Below are 13915 nucleotides of genomic sequence, written 5' to 3'. Positions count from 1 at the left end.
ATCCCATCCCATCCCATCCCATCCCATCGCCTCCGGTTCAGCCGCTCCCTGACGGTCCCTCTCTTCCCCAGGGCTGCGGGGTCTGATGATCGCGGTGATGATGGCCGCGCTCATGTCATCCCTGACCTCCATATTCAACAGCAGCAGCACCCTCTTCACCATGGACATCTGGAGGAAGCTGAGGCCGGGGGCTGGCGAGCGAGAGCTGCTCTTGGTGGGCAGGTAGGTGCCAGGGGTTTCGGGGAGAGCGTGGGTTTCGGGGAGACTGGTGGGGCCGGTCCGGCCCTCTTTGATCTGCCTTTGGTGCCCGGGAGCCTGCAAAGTGCCTGCGCTCAGCCTGGCTTATGAAAGGAAAACAAGCCCTTGGATTATTTTATGTATGAAAGCGCTGGAAAAGCAGCCGGGGCTTTCGGGGTGTTTGGAGGGGCAGAGCAAAAGAAGCAAAGAGCATGGTGGACCTTCGCCGAGCGGCAAAGGGCAGCGGCTGCCCGAACACGTCCCGGCTGTTCCCGGGGGGACGGCGGGTGCCGGCAGGGAGCCCGGGAACCCGCCCGCAGTGCCGCGCTCGGGGCGGCAAAGTCAACGCTGGGGAATGCCCCGGCGCGGTGCCGGGGTGCCGGGGTGCACGGGGAGTGTCTTCGGCGCAAGGCAGACAATAACAAGGAGGGAATCTGGGTCAGGGTTTTGGCTGGGCTGCGTTGGGGCTGCGGGGAAGGTCGGCTGGTCCAGCGGCTCTGGAAGCAGCCGTTTCTCGGCATCCTTTATCTCCTGAGGGTGGGAAAGGGGATGGGCAGCGATCCTGGGGAACCGCGGTCCCGCACCATTCCCCTATGGGAACCGGGGTGCTTGTGTCAGGGCCTGCCTCGCCCCTCCCTGACACTGGCTTCGGTGCCGGTGACGAGGGGTGTAGTAATGCCGGAGAGCTTTCCCCAGGACGATTAATGAGTGTTTGCGAAGGGCTTTGCCCGCCCGGGGCTGGAGTCACTGCTGCAGTCGATTCCGGGCGATTTGTGCAAGCCAGGGCACTGCAAATCGCCCGCCGCTGTATGGCCCCGCAGGAATATAGCAAACGATAAATGTTTTGGAGAGGAAAAAAAAAAAACCTGTTTAAGCTGTAAATTTGAGGTTTTCCTACCTGCCAGCACGGGGACAGGTGGTTTGGGGTTAGTTTTGAGTAGCTGTCCGGGGAGGTCCCAGTTGCCCCCGGGACCGGTCAGGGTGGGGATGCCCCATCCGTCTCAGCACGGAGAGGGAAGGGATTTGCTCGTGGGACCGGAGAGAGCTCGTGGTTCCTGGACCTGGGGGTTTGAGGTCCCGCCACGGCCATGCCACCTGGCTGGAAATCCCCACTGGTGTTCGATGCGTGCTCTGTACCGAGGCGATGGCACAGTGGCAAGAACACGCAATCCATCCCAAATCCCCCCCCAGAGCCCCACGGCAAGCTGTGCCAGGCTCTGCCCTCCATCCCTGCCCCGATCCCCACCTCAGACCGCAGGCGGGGGGGCACGGCCGGCTGGCACCCCCAGCTCACCACCATGCTCAGATTTTCCTGCAGTTTTCCTATGAACTTTTAGCATCCTCTGTGGCTTAACGATGTACCGAACACGGGGGGTTTTCTCCTACCTCTTGGGTCAGGGTGTGCATTTTATGGTCAGGCTGCTTCCTCTTTCCAAAGCACCAGGCAGGCTGTGGGGGCTCCGTCTAAAGATGCTTTCATTGCTTTTTTTTTTTATTTTATTTTATTTTTTCCTACTTCTGCTTTTCGAGACGAGCAGATGGAGATGTAGGTAATTCTGCGAAGCTGTAAACAAGCCGGCCTGAGCTATAAATACAGTGGCTTTCAGGATGCGTCCTGCTCAGCCTGCCTGCTCAGCCTGGGCCCAAAAAGCTGGGGTCCGGCCAGCACCTTTTGCTTCGGAGGAGGGTGATGCTGTGGGGTACAGTTGGGCTTTGGGTGAGGATGGGGACAGGGTGGTACTGGGGGACAAACGCATCCCTCCGTCACAGCCTGGGTGAGGGGAGCTGAGCACTGGGCAGCTCAGCACATATCCTCACTTCTCAGCTGGGTGCTTTGGCCAGATGTGGGGGTGCTGAGAGCATCGCCCAAATCTGGCAGGAGCACCCAGCCTCCGCGGCTGGGGGCTTTTCATAGCAAAAGCGCCCATTGCCCGGTGTTTTCCCATGGAGGGGGTCCAACTTAGCAGCCCCTGGGGCTGGGCAGGGACCTGAGGAGTGCTCGCCTGTCTGGGATGGCATAATTAGCACTGGCATAATTAGCATCCTCCGTGACTCTGGGGATGTCACCCGGCAGCGAGCATCCTCCCGCTGACCTGCCTGCATCCCCCCGCCAGCATTTCTGTGCCAGCACTGGGACCCTACCCCTGATCCCGGGGACCCCCCCCCCGCCACGGTGATGCCGTGTGGGTGCAAGGAGATACGGGTGGGACAGAAACGTCACCCTGCACCGCACGGCTGCCGCTCGCAGGGTGGTCACGGTGGTGCTGGTGGCCCTCAGCGTGGTCTGGATCCCCATCCTGCAGAGCTCCAGCGGTGGCCAGCTCTACGTCTACATCCAGGCTGTCACCAGCTACCTGGCTCCTCCCGTCACCGCCGTCTTCGTCCTGGCCGTCTTCTGGCCCCGAGCTAACGAGCAGGTACGCGCGTGGGGGGTGGCCCTGGGGACACGGGCTGGTGCCAACGCCTCCTGCCCACCCCGCTCCCACGGACCCAGCGGGGGCTCGGGGGGGTTGGAGGGAGGAAAAGGGGAGATGATGCTGATGGGGAGAGGAACCGAGCCTGGCTGGTGTTTCCCCAGGGAGCTGGTGGGTGGCTGGTGCAAAGTTGAGGAGGAGGAGGAGGAGGAGGCAGGTGCTGCCATGCATGGCCACCAAGCGTGGCACGGCCAGTGGGGCTGGCAGGGGACATCCCCCGCGGAGGGGGTGCAGGTTTGGGACACGGGGGGGTTTGTCCCCACCGTGGGGCGACTGTCCCCACTCCGGCCACCCTTCCCGGACTTTTGCTTTGCAGGGAGCTTTCTGGGGCCTGATGGCAGGACTGGTGCTGGGGCTGGCCAGGATGGGGCTGGAGCTGGCATACCCCGCGCCCCGCTGCGGGGTCCCCGACCGGCGGCCCTGGCTGCTCGCTGACATCCACTACCTGCACTTCGCCGTGCTGCTGTGCGCCGTCACGGGCGCCGTCGTGGTGGGGGGCAGCCTGCTGACCCCCCCGCTGCCTTCAGCCTGGGTGAGCAGGGCACCCGGCACCCCTCACCCTGGCCCCCACGGCTGCGTCCACCCACCCGACCTCCTCGGCCGGAGATGTCGGTGTCACCCAGGTGCACCCCGAGCTCGGCCGGGGGGGGTCCTCATGGTGGGGTCTGTCCTGGGGGGTGTTTTCTCAGCAAGTCTCACCCCGGTTTCTAGCTAAAGGATCTCACCTGGTGGACCCTCTCGCAGGAGCCCCCCCAGCCCTCCGTGGATGGCACATCCCAGGGACCCCCTGATGGTGAGTGTGTCTTCAGGGGTGTCTGGCAGGGGAGGCATCTTCAGTGCCCCCCACCTGTAACGGGCAGCGGGACGGCATGGATGCCCCATGCCTCAGTTTCCCCGGGGCCGTGCCACCCGCCACAAGGTGGCTGGTCCCCATGGCTCTCTGTCCCCAATACTCACCGTCGTTCTGCACCAGGTTCCTGCTCAGCCACCCTGGGCAGACATCAGCCATCAAAGGCCAAGGGACCCCTGGCTGTGGCCCTCAAGGACACCACAGAGCCCCCCTTCTGGGGCCGCGTCTGCGGCATCAACGCCGTTGTCCTGATGTGCGTCAACATTTTCTGCTATGCCTATTTTGCCTAGCGGCTTGCCGGTCCCTGGGGAGAGAAGGGTGCTGGGAGGGAGGGAGAAATGGGGATTTGGGTGATAGTTTTTATTTGTCATGTTTGGGACATGGGATGTTTAAATCCACTGGTGCAATGAGCTGGGTGTTCTCAGCATCGTGGAACCTGAGTGCATCCCAGGGGTCTGTGAGGGGTGGGGGGCATTTGTGGGGGCAGCGAGTCCCCAGGAGGGGTCTGAGGAGAGGTATCGGGGTGGGCAAATGGGGGCTGCAAGGGAAGCAAAACCACAGTGAAGCAGCAGGCACGCGGCCACGGGATCACCATGGTGGTGGTAGAGAAGGAGCAGCCACACTCAAGGGTGTCACCCAAACACATTTTATTAGCTCTAAATAAAAAATAATATTAAAAAAAAGCCACAATTTGCAGCTATGAATAGCACCCGCAGGACTGAATACCCCCAGACCAGCCTTCCCCCGCGCCCTGAGCCCTGGCATCCCTCCGTGGAGTTACCAAGCCCGGCCATATCCTGGCCGCCCGCAGCCCTCCTTGGAGCCAGGTCTTTGCTTACAGGGTCTGAAGAGGAGCGAAGGTTTTGGGCACACGTGCTTTTCCCCTCCTTTGCTGCCACCCTGCCGGGCTGTGGCTCTGGAAAAGTTTTTATGGCCCTGGTTCAACGCTCTGTGCTCCTTCCCTGGGGAGAACTGCTGCCAGCCCGCAGCGAGAGGTGATGCCTGGGCTGGGGGTGGTGGAGGTCTCCTGGACCAGGGGAGCAGGGACAGCCGTGGTTGACGTTTTCGGGTGCCAGAGCCTGGCAGCCCCTGGATGGGAATCATCGCCAGCTTGGCCTCTACCTCCAGCACAGCCGACACGCCAGCGGGACCGCGTGCGTTGGCATCCCGGCGTGGGGATGGGCACCATCCGTGGGGACGAAGGGACATGCAGTCTGTGTGCAGGCACAAAGCAGGTCCGGTGAGTGGGGGGCAGCGGGGGCCGTGGTCCTCCCCGCTCGCCCGCAGCGCCGGCGGCAGCTCACTTGCGGATGGGGTGGACGTAGTTGCGGGGAAAGAGGCCGACGCGCCCGTAGATCTTCCCCTGCCACCAGTTGGGGTCTGGGCAGTCCAGGACCTCGATGATGTCCCCGCGGAGGAAGGGCAGCTGGGAGCCATCGTGGGCTGAGAAGTCGAACTGGGCTTGCACGAATTTGGGTCTTCTCACCTGGAGGAAAGTCGAGGGCAGGGGTTGGTGGGGGGAGAGGTGCCCATCTCTGCCAGCCCCTCTGTACCAGGCTGCACTGCCTGAGTCCCCAGCGTGATGGGGATGCCGTGCCACCGCATGGCAAGGACCAACCTGGGGCGGCCAGAGCATAGAGGGTATGGGGGTACCCGGGGTACCTGCTTTGAGGACGACAGATGGGAGCTAAGGAAATCCTGCCATGCGAAAAGCCAGAGTGCTGGGGACAGCCCTGGATGCGTGGCAGAGCCTGGGGAGCACAGGAGACCCTGGGGTGCAGGGAAGCATCCTGGGGTGCAGGGGAGCACCCTGGGGTGGAGGAGAGAGCCTGGGGTGCGGGGGAGCACCCCAGGGCACAGGGCACCCTGTTCCTGATGCCTGGGAGAGCTGAGTGCCCAGGGGACCCCTACCCCTCGGAGGCAGCTGGCACCCCTCTCCTTCCCGGGTCCCTCTGGGTGCCAGAGCTGCCCCCAGCCCAGCTCCCAGGACCCAGTTTTGCCACCTCCACAACCGCTGCCCCAGGACTTGGCTTTGCTGGAGCTCGCTTGAAGCTGGTTGCTCCCCATCCCGAGCTGGTTGGGCTCTACCACCTGCCTCAGGCAACACCGCCGGCCCCAAGGACGAGCTGCCGTGTCCTGTTGAGCTGCGCCGGTGGCTTTTCTCCACCCTGCCAGCTTCCCCGCAGTGCTGCCTGTCTTGGGCTGTTGCATCCTCTCCGGCTCGACATCGCCTCGAGCCGAGCCTGAGCACAGGGCCAAGTGTTAGCCGGACACCCGGGAGGTCCCTGTCCCCCTCTGCGGTCACACTGCAGCCTGGGGGGGAGCTGAGCCTTGATGGGGTTCAGGCAGGAGTTTGGGACAGGAACCCCGGGATGCTTCGCCTGAAGGCGGTGGGGGAGCCTGCGCCCAGGGTGGGTCTGGAACTGGTCTCTACTCAGAGCTGGGCTGTTTGCTTTCCTCCATTTTGTCCCTCTCTGCTGTTTCTTAGGCATTGCCAGCGTCCTGTGGCCGGCAGGGAGGAGCAGGAAAAGTTCAGGCAGGAGGAAATCCCCATCCCCTGGGAACTGCGGCCCCACGACGCCTCCCTGCGAGCACAGTCCGGGGCAAAGCGAGACCCACGGGCCCGTTCCGTGCCTCGGTTTCCCCATGGACCATAGTGGGGCAGTGGCAGCCCTGGTACCAGGGGAGCGATGGGGGAATCCCAAAGGGGATCGGCTATGGATTCCCAGCCCAGCCCCACGGCCGGCCATGCCATCACCCCATGCTCCAGCTCTGCGCATCCCCTGACGGTACCTCCTGGGTCTGGTCCTCATCCCGGAGGAAGATCTGCTGCTTTTTGGCGATGGTGGTCGTCCTGTAGAAATCCACCAGCTCGTTGAGGGAGTTGAACTTTTCCTCCCAGAGGAAATATTTGCCGTTCCTCTCCCTGAGCACCTTGAAGTGCTGGACGTGCTGCCCATAGCTGAGGAAAGAGGACGGACATTACCGCGGCTTGGGATGCTGGCAGCACCGAGACCCCCTTCACGCATCGCAGGCAAAGCCCGGGGGGCTGCTGACTAGGGTGGTCTGGCTGTGCGGGGTGCGGATGTGCCCACGGGTCCCACTACACCCATCCTGCCATGGCTGGGGGTGACGGTGGCACCGACATCACTCCTGGCCCTGCTGGCGAGGCAGCAGGAGAAGGTCCCCAGCATGCTGGCAACATGGACCAGCAGCTGAGACCTGCCACAGCTCATCACCTGTGCAGCTGGAGCTCGATGCCCAGCCCCGGCACAGGGGGATGCCCGTGGGCTCAGGGCTGGCAGCGTGTCGGCCACGTGTAGGGCAGGTGGCTTTGTCCAGGGAGCAAACAGGGGCCACATTTGAGGAAAGCGTGGTGAGAGCTGCAGGTCTCAGCTCAGTGCATACTGGGGGAGACTGCAAAGGCTGGGCTCGGGCTCTCAAATTCCCTGCGCCCCTGGGGACCCCCGAGCAGCAGGAGGATGGGGCAGGACGGGTTTTCCTTCACCGACCCCGCATGCTGGCACCCCCTCGGTGTGTACCTGGGGGTGGCAGGTTGGGGTGCCCACACCGCAGGGTTGGCATGGGGCTGCTGCAGGGTCCCGCCGCTGCCAGGCCCCCCGGCAGGGGCAGGGACCCGGCCACGCTGGTGACGCACGGCAGAACACGGCTCCCTTTCATTATGGGCAAGAACCTCCTTAAACGCTTAATTAGAGATTAGCAGCGTGAGAAAGTGCCTGGCTGGCCTGGGGCTGGCTCCTGCTACCCTGGCCCTGGGCTGGAAAGGGGCAGCGATGGGGTAAGAGGCTCGGGGGAAGGCTCTGCCCATTGGCACGCTGCCTTCGTACAGCCCTGGCTGCCGATGCCAAAATCATCGGCTTGCGGCATCGGGATGCTGCATCCCTTTGTCCCTGGGGATGCTCTGGGCAACTTGTTCCTCCAGGTCACGTCCCCTGGGATGTGCTGGCAGTTTGGCCCCAGCCCCAATGTTACCCACATGGCTGTATTTAGGGGCACCCCAGCGAGGGACCCCAGGCGAAGCAGGCACGGATGCAGGCATTGGATGCAGCAGGGCTACACCTCTGCAGCCCCCAGCCCCTTCGAGGTGTCCTGGGCAGGGCAGGGTGCTCACCCCTTCCCAGAACCGTGGCAGGGACATGCACAAGGGTGGCCTGATGCCCTTGGTCCCCAAAGCGGGGGCTGCGGGGGACCCCTGCCCATCCCGCCACACGTCCATCCGCATCCCATGGCTACTTACTTGACGGAGATGGAGAACTCCCCCGGGGTGCTTTCGCTGTCGCGGATCAGGAAGGCTCCCAGGTGCTTGCGCTTGAGGAGCTGCTCCTCTGCCACGTGCCGGGAGATCCTGCCCGCGTACCACCTGCCAAGGGCAGTGGGCTCAGTCTCATGGGCACCCTTCGACACCCGGGGACACCCCGCAGGATGGAGGCGCCGAAAGCCCTGGTGCCGGCAGGAGCGGGGTCCCCGTTGGGCTCCCCACAGGGCTGGGACCTCCCCACAGCGTTTTCTCCTCCCCAACCCCAATTTATCACAGCACTTGCACGCCGGGGGGACTGCAGGGTGCTGCGGGTGCAGACGTGTTCCCGTACGCTGCCTCGTCCATGCAGGGTTAGTGCAGCATCGCCGACAGCCGCGACCGCATCCTGTCGCCTGGCTTGCCGCATCACGTGCCTCGTCCCCCATTTTGCTGCCTGTTCTCCCACTCCCCCTCATGTCCCATGGTCCCTCATGGGAACAGTCCTGCCTGGTGCTACGGGGGGGGGTTTGCAGAGCAGAAAACCCTCTGTGCCAGGATGAAACCCTTCCTGCCTGTGTTGCCGGCAGCTGCCGAAACGAGGTGGAGGAGCAGAGTCCCCCACTCCCATCCCTGCCAAGGCTGAATCCATGTATTTGGGAGCCCCAGGCCATGGAGACCCTCTGCTACCTGTTAAAATTGCCTTGTGAATAATAAGCCACGGACTTTAGCACAGAGCATCTCCCAGTGAGAGCCCTCCAGGTGCTGCACAGAAGAGGCAGTGTCTCACCCATCCTGGCTTGTTAACCGAAGCCGGAGAGGCAACGGGATCTGCCCTGGGCTGCCCCAAGCCCACGCGTTCCTGCTCCCCAGCCACAGCCCCGAGCAAGTTTTGCTATGGCATTTAAATGTGATTTACTAGGGGGATAATGATACATAAAACACAGGTTAAAACAGGGATGGATTATGCTGGGCTTTAATAACACGGTAATAGGATTATGTCTAATGCAGTCATAATCCCATAACGCTTTGTTGTTCCCCAATTATCATTTATTTAGCGGGCAGCCCGGTGCAAGGGTTGGATTTCTGTGTGTCGGGGGTATATGGGCATCCTGCTGCCTCCTGTCCCCTCTGGCTGTGGTGGCAATGGCAGACTGACCCGGCAGGCAGACCCCATCGCTGCCCTATAGCTCTGTGACTCAGTTTCCCCATGTGTGGGACTATCCCGGCTCGTGGCAAACCTTTGGGCATCGGGATGCACCATTGGGATCGCTGCCTCGGTGGTGGGTGAGGATGTCCTGGTGCTGGTGGGTGCTACCAGAGTGGGGCTTTGAGCCTCCCCTCCCCACACGGTGGGATGGTACTTACGGATGCGGCTTGACCTTGATGTAGTTTTTGGGGACGAAGCCCTCGCAGCCGTACAACTCAGCCTTGTACCAGTTCTGGTCATCTTCCATGTTGAGGATCTATGGTGGGAGAGGAGCAGGGAGGCATTAGCCCGACCACCGTCCCAGGCGGAGAGGGGCTGAGTGGGACCCCTACTGCTGCCCCAGACCCCATGTCCCCCACTGAAACTTGGGGAAAAGGGGGGTCTGACAAAGGTGACATGGTTTGGGGTGTTTGGGGGCACCCCTACAAAGCCGGCAGCTCCCCCCAGCCCTCCTCAGCTTACGGTCGGTCTGGCTCACCACCGGCAGCTGGGGGTTGTCCGACATTGCCCCAAAACCCCGGCCAGGGACGAGGTTAAAATCTGTCCCTGGAGGAGCTGGGGTGGCAGCCAGACCCCCACGTCCCCCCTGGGGCGGTGGCAGCCGGGTGCTCCGTGGGAGGAAACGCTCCGGTGCGAGCAGGGGTGCTGACACCCGCTTCCGCGCGACACCATTTTCCAGCCTCCCACGCAGGGACCTGGGGGCCGGCACAGCTGTGCAAACAGGATCCGAAACCCCGGGGCATGGCGCCGGGGCCGCGGGGAAAACACGCCGGGGAGGCAGGGGACAGGCACGGCAGGTTTGGGGCTCGGGGTTACAGCCAGGCCATGCCCTTGCCCTCCCCAGGGTTGGCTGTAACCGTGGGGGGATGCTGGGTGCCGGGGGTCCGGGAGATGCTACCAGCATCTCAGCATCAGCCCTGAAGAGATGAGCGAGTGGCCAGGCAGCGGGGTAGAGTGCTGGTGCCCTCACCCCCATTGCAGGGACACAGTCCCCTGAGGATGTTTTGAACCCCCCCTGAAGCTTTTTGGGATGCCAGGGTGGCATCCGAGAACTTGTCCCGATGCCAGCACCTGGCGGGGAGGGATTTGGGCACATGCTCCCTGCTGCCGGTGGCACCGATGGCCAGGGAGGCCACGTGCCTCATCCCAGCTGGGACCTTTCTGGAGATGGGGCTGGTGGCACAGACAACCGGGACCCACTGCTGCTCTGCACCCCGAAAACCTCAAGGATGGCTCCTTATACCCCACAAAAAGCCCCAAAGAGGCAACAAAGCCAGGTGCGATGAAAGCACCGGTGTCACCCCATGCCGTGTGCCCACTCTGTCCCCCAAAGCAGCTTCATCCAACCCCCCTCCCCATGGCAAGTGACCTCCCCGCTCCCCGTACCTTCAGGGTATCCCCTTTCTGAAAAGGCAGCTCGTCCTTCTCCGTCGCCTGGAAGTTGTACAAAGCCACCGACTCCATGGCGCTGGCTGTCACCGGGCAGTGGCGAGGGATCCTGGGGGGGGATCACTGTGCCAGGAGCACAGGGCTGCCCGGGGCTCGCCGCCCCACGGCGTGGGGTTTGTGGGGGTACGGGGCGAGCGCGCGGTGTGGCAGTGCCGGCGGGCAGGAAGCCGCACTGATGTCAGCGCGCTGCCGAAGCGAAACGGTGAGCATCACGCGGGAGGCTGCCGGCAGGCACAGCTGCCCAGATGTGCTGGGAGAAGGGGGGAGCTGTGCCTGCTGGCTCCATCCGCAAAAGGACCTGGGCATGTCGGGTGGGGGCATCCCCTCGGCGGTGGGCTGTGGGCAGCGGCGTCAGGCGGACGCGGGGTTTTGGAAGGAAACAGGATGGCGATGGGCTGGATGCACGGGTTGAGGATGTGGGTGAGGGATGCCTGGAGAGCGTGGTTAGCAGGCCAGTAATGTTAACGGGGGAGTCTCCGATGGCTTGTAAGGGCTGAGCTGCTGGTATGGCCTTTGAAAGGTGGCTTGGTGGGAATGGTTATTTCGGACAAAAAAAAAAATCACGGAGGGGAGGATGGGCAGAGATGCAGGGAGGCAGGATGGAGGCACACACCTGGTTTCTTTGGAAATCAGACCGAAAACAACGCGTCAGGTCCCAGCTCTGAACAGCGGGGTTTCAGCACAGTTGTTACTGGCTTTCTGGGTTGTGGCCCTTTGGGGGTTGATATTTTCCAGCTTGTTTTTGCAGGGCTAGGGAAAAAAAAAATCCTTTTTAGACTAAAACAACTTCCTGCCACTCGTGGGCGGCTGGCACTGAGTCTGCAGGGCTCGCATGCAGGGCATCGTTCCCAATGGGAAGGTCCCCGATGCCGTGCAGCTTTCCGTCCTGTGCGTGGGCCAGGGCATGAAGCACACAGAAAATCTGCCGGACGCTGGTTTTGCTTTGCTGTGAAGAATTAAACCGGGGACAGCTGCGACTCAATCCCTGCCCATGGACTTGGGCATATTCCAGTGAGGAGCAGGACGTCGCTGCCATCTGCCCCGGGAGGGATGAGACGCGGTGCTTGCAGGGCCTCTGCGGGGACACGGGCTCGGCGATTCACCTCCTCCAAACCTTAATGTCGCTTCCCAAGTGCATCTGAAAAGCAAACGCCATGTAACACCCCACCGAGGCCGTTTTCAGGATCTCGGTCCCCGTGGGAAGTGGAGAGAGATGTGTAGGGTGGCCCTGGTTGTCCCTGCACCTGGTGAGGCCCCAGTCCCCAATGGTTATCCCCAGCACAGCGCCGGGACCTGCTGCTCCCAGGGAAAGTAGAGACACTGGGAAGACCGAGGAGGGCAGGGGGGGCCGTGGGAAGAGGCTTGGTATGTGCACGCCTATCATGAGGAGGACAGGACTCAGCGGATCTCCGCAGCCCGGCAAGACCCAGGGGACAGGACCGCAGCGGGAAGATGGCTATCCCAGTGCAAGCTTCCTCTGCCGCTCGGCAGCCCTGGAGAGAAGCGGAGCTGGAATCTTCCTGGAGAAACAAGCCACAGCAGAGCCGCTGCTCTAACACCCTGCTGCCGGCCAAGGGCCTGATCCTGTCCCTGTGTCCACCAGCGCAAATCGGGTGATGCTAAGCCCATGTGCAGGGGGCTTGCTTGCAAAGGGCGTATTGTATGCCTGTGCATATTGTAAGGCGGTGGTGGTGGGTAAGCCGGGCACGGAGGTGTCTGAGCACCGGGAGGGGGTCGGTGTGGGAGAAATCTGCAGCCCAGGGAGCAGGTTAGCACGGGGTTACAACCTGCCATATCTCGTACGGATACCGCGAGCAATTTTGGAGCCCGGCTTCCTTGGGCTCGCAGCAGGGAGGCTTGAGGGGCACCGCGGGGTGTCCAGCCCAGAGCCATGCGTGGTGCCACACTGCCCTGTGTGCCTGGGAGCGGGGCACAGGACAGTGGGGTCACAGTGGGGTCCCCAGGCCTTGGCACAGCGGCCAAACTCAGGACCGGAGCAGGATTGGGTCCTGTCAGCAGATGGCAGCAGTATCCAGGGGGACACTGGGGACACTGGGGACAGTGCCACATGCCCCTCCAGTCATGCTCTAACCAAGCCAGCAGTTCCTTTGGCATTTGGTGCCCAGCCACCTCCTGTACCACATCCCTCTCCTCGTCCCCCCTTTGCCTTGCTCCCTTTCTGCTGCCCTGGCCACAGTCCCTGCCCAGGGGCTGGGTCCCTTCTGCTCGCTTGCGGTTCGCTCAAGGCTTGCTCGTGGCTCGCTCACGGCCCGCTCGTGGCTCGCTGTCCCTGGCTGCACACCCGTGGTCACTGCAGGGGTGACAGCAGCACCCACATCCGAGTAGCGAGCTGGGCTGGACACCAGAGCAGTCTGCAGCCCCATTTCTGAATTGGGAGGCAAATGCTCCTGCGTTCAGCCGGTTTCTGGGTGCCCCATCCTGACTCACTGCCACGGAGCAGGATGGGGTGCCCCGATCCCAGGAGGGGAGCAGAGCCCAGCGTGGTGGTTGGTACCCAAGCGGCATCATGCTGCCTCCAGGGAACCCCTCGAAGGGGCCACAAGCATCCCAGTACTGCAAAACTGGAGATGCCCGTCATTTGCCGGCCGCCAGCTACTTCATTCCCTGGGAAAACCCTTCTGCCTGCTCACGAGTAGCCCCAAATCTGTCCCATCCCACACTCACCAGAGCCCGCAGAAGGAGCCAAGAGACTGTGCCGCAGAGCCCTGCAAGGCTCACTCCGGGAGCCAATGGCTGACTAACTGCAGGCCTGAGACATCCAAGAAACATCAAAACAAGTTGGGTTTTTTTTTTCCCCCATCTTCCCTCCTGTGCCTTGTCAAGTAGCCATATTTTGTACAGCACGCGCTGTACCGGAGCAGGGAAGAGCCTGTCTCTGCAATGCCAGCCATGAGCGGCGGGTGCCGAGCCGATGCCTGGCAGGGTGGGATCCTGGGGGGGTCTGTACCCCCATCCCTGTGCCCCGCATGTCCCCAGTGTTCAGAGGGACCCAGGAAGTTCCACATGGTTGCCGTTGGTCGGGTGTCAAAGCCTGTGAGCGTCAGCTTGGCTCGCAAGGAGATCCGAAGGGCCGAAGAGGTGCAGTGGCTCCCCCGAGGGTGCGCAGCCTGGGATCCCACCCTACCGCAGGGTTCGACCGCCAGCCCATGCTGTGTCTCCCTCCACACAGGGGAGTTTCGTGACCCTGTGGACAATCCGAGGAGGGTGCAGCCGGCTCTGGCATCACCCTTCCCCTCCGCATGGCCGCCCCTGGGCTTCGTGTCGGATGCTGGGAGCTGGCTGGAGCTCCTGCCGCCTCCCGGGTTGCCCAATCTGCCAAGCCTGTTTCATCAACATCCTGTGTTTACCTGGCTGCAAAATCCCCACGCGGGAGGGAGGAAGAGGAGGGAGGGGAGCCTCTTCCCCTTCCGCTGCGGGCC

At 62.7% G+C, this 13915-nt stretch overlaps 2 protein-coding genes across 5 annotated transcripts in view; one reads left to right on the top strand and one right to left on the bottom strand.

Moving 5' to 3' along the window:
* SLC5A10 (solute carrier family 5 member 10) overlaps positions 1 to 4212 on the top strand; it is a 41602-nt gene extending 37390 nt beyond the window's left edge. For all 4 annotated transcript variants that reach the window (XM_075058506.1, XM_075058507.1, XM_075058508.1 and 1 more), the window contains 5 exons: positions 72 to 222; positions 2486 to 2654; positions 3028 to 3243; positions 3423 to 3504; positions 3766 to 4212. In XM_075058506.1, the coding sequence (XP_074914607.1) occupies positions 72 to 222; positions 2486 to 2654; positions 3028 to 3243; positions 3423 to 3504; positions 3766 to 3851 (704 nt within the window). In that variant the 3' untranslated portion in view covers positions 3852 to 4212. The remainder of the gene's footprint in view (positions 1 to 71; positions 223 to 2485; positions 2655 to 3027; positions 3244 to 3422; positions 3505 to 3765) is intronic.
* GRAP (GRB2 related adaptor protein) lies at positions 4200 to 10573 on the bottom strand. The gene is made up of 6 exons (XM_075058509.1): positions 10413 to 10573; positions 9185 to 9282; positions 7820 to 7942; positions 6355 to 6523; positions 4866 to 5047; positions 4200 to 4775 (listed from the first exon to the last, which is right to left on the bottom strand). The coding sequence occupies exons 1-6, from the start codon at positions 10488 to 10490 to the stop codon at positions 4490 to 4492; spliced, it is 936 nt and encodes a 311-aa protein (XP_074914610.1). The 5' UTR covers positions 10491 to 10573; the 3' UTR covers positions 4200 to 4489.
* Between the last annotated feature and the right edge of the window lie 3342 nt (positions 10574 to 13915).

This window comes from Buteo buteo, chromosome 27, assembly GCF_964188355.1.
Source record: "Buteo buteo chromosome 27, bButBut1.hap1.1, whole genome shotgun sequence".
Lineage (NCBI taxonomy): Eukaryota > Metazoa > Chordata > Aves > Accipitriformes > Accipitridae > Buteo > Buteo buteo.
This window is presented reverse-complemented; position numbering and strand designations above follow the sequence as displayed.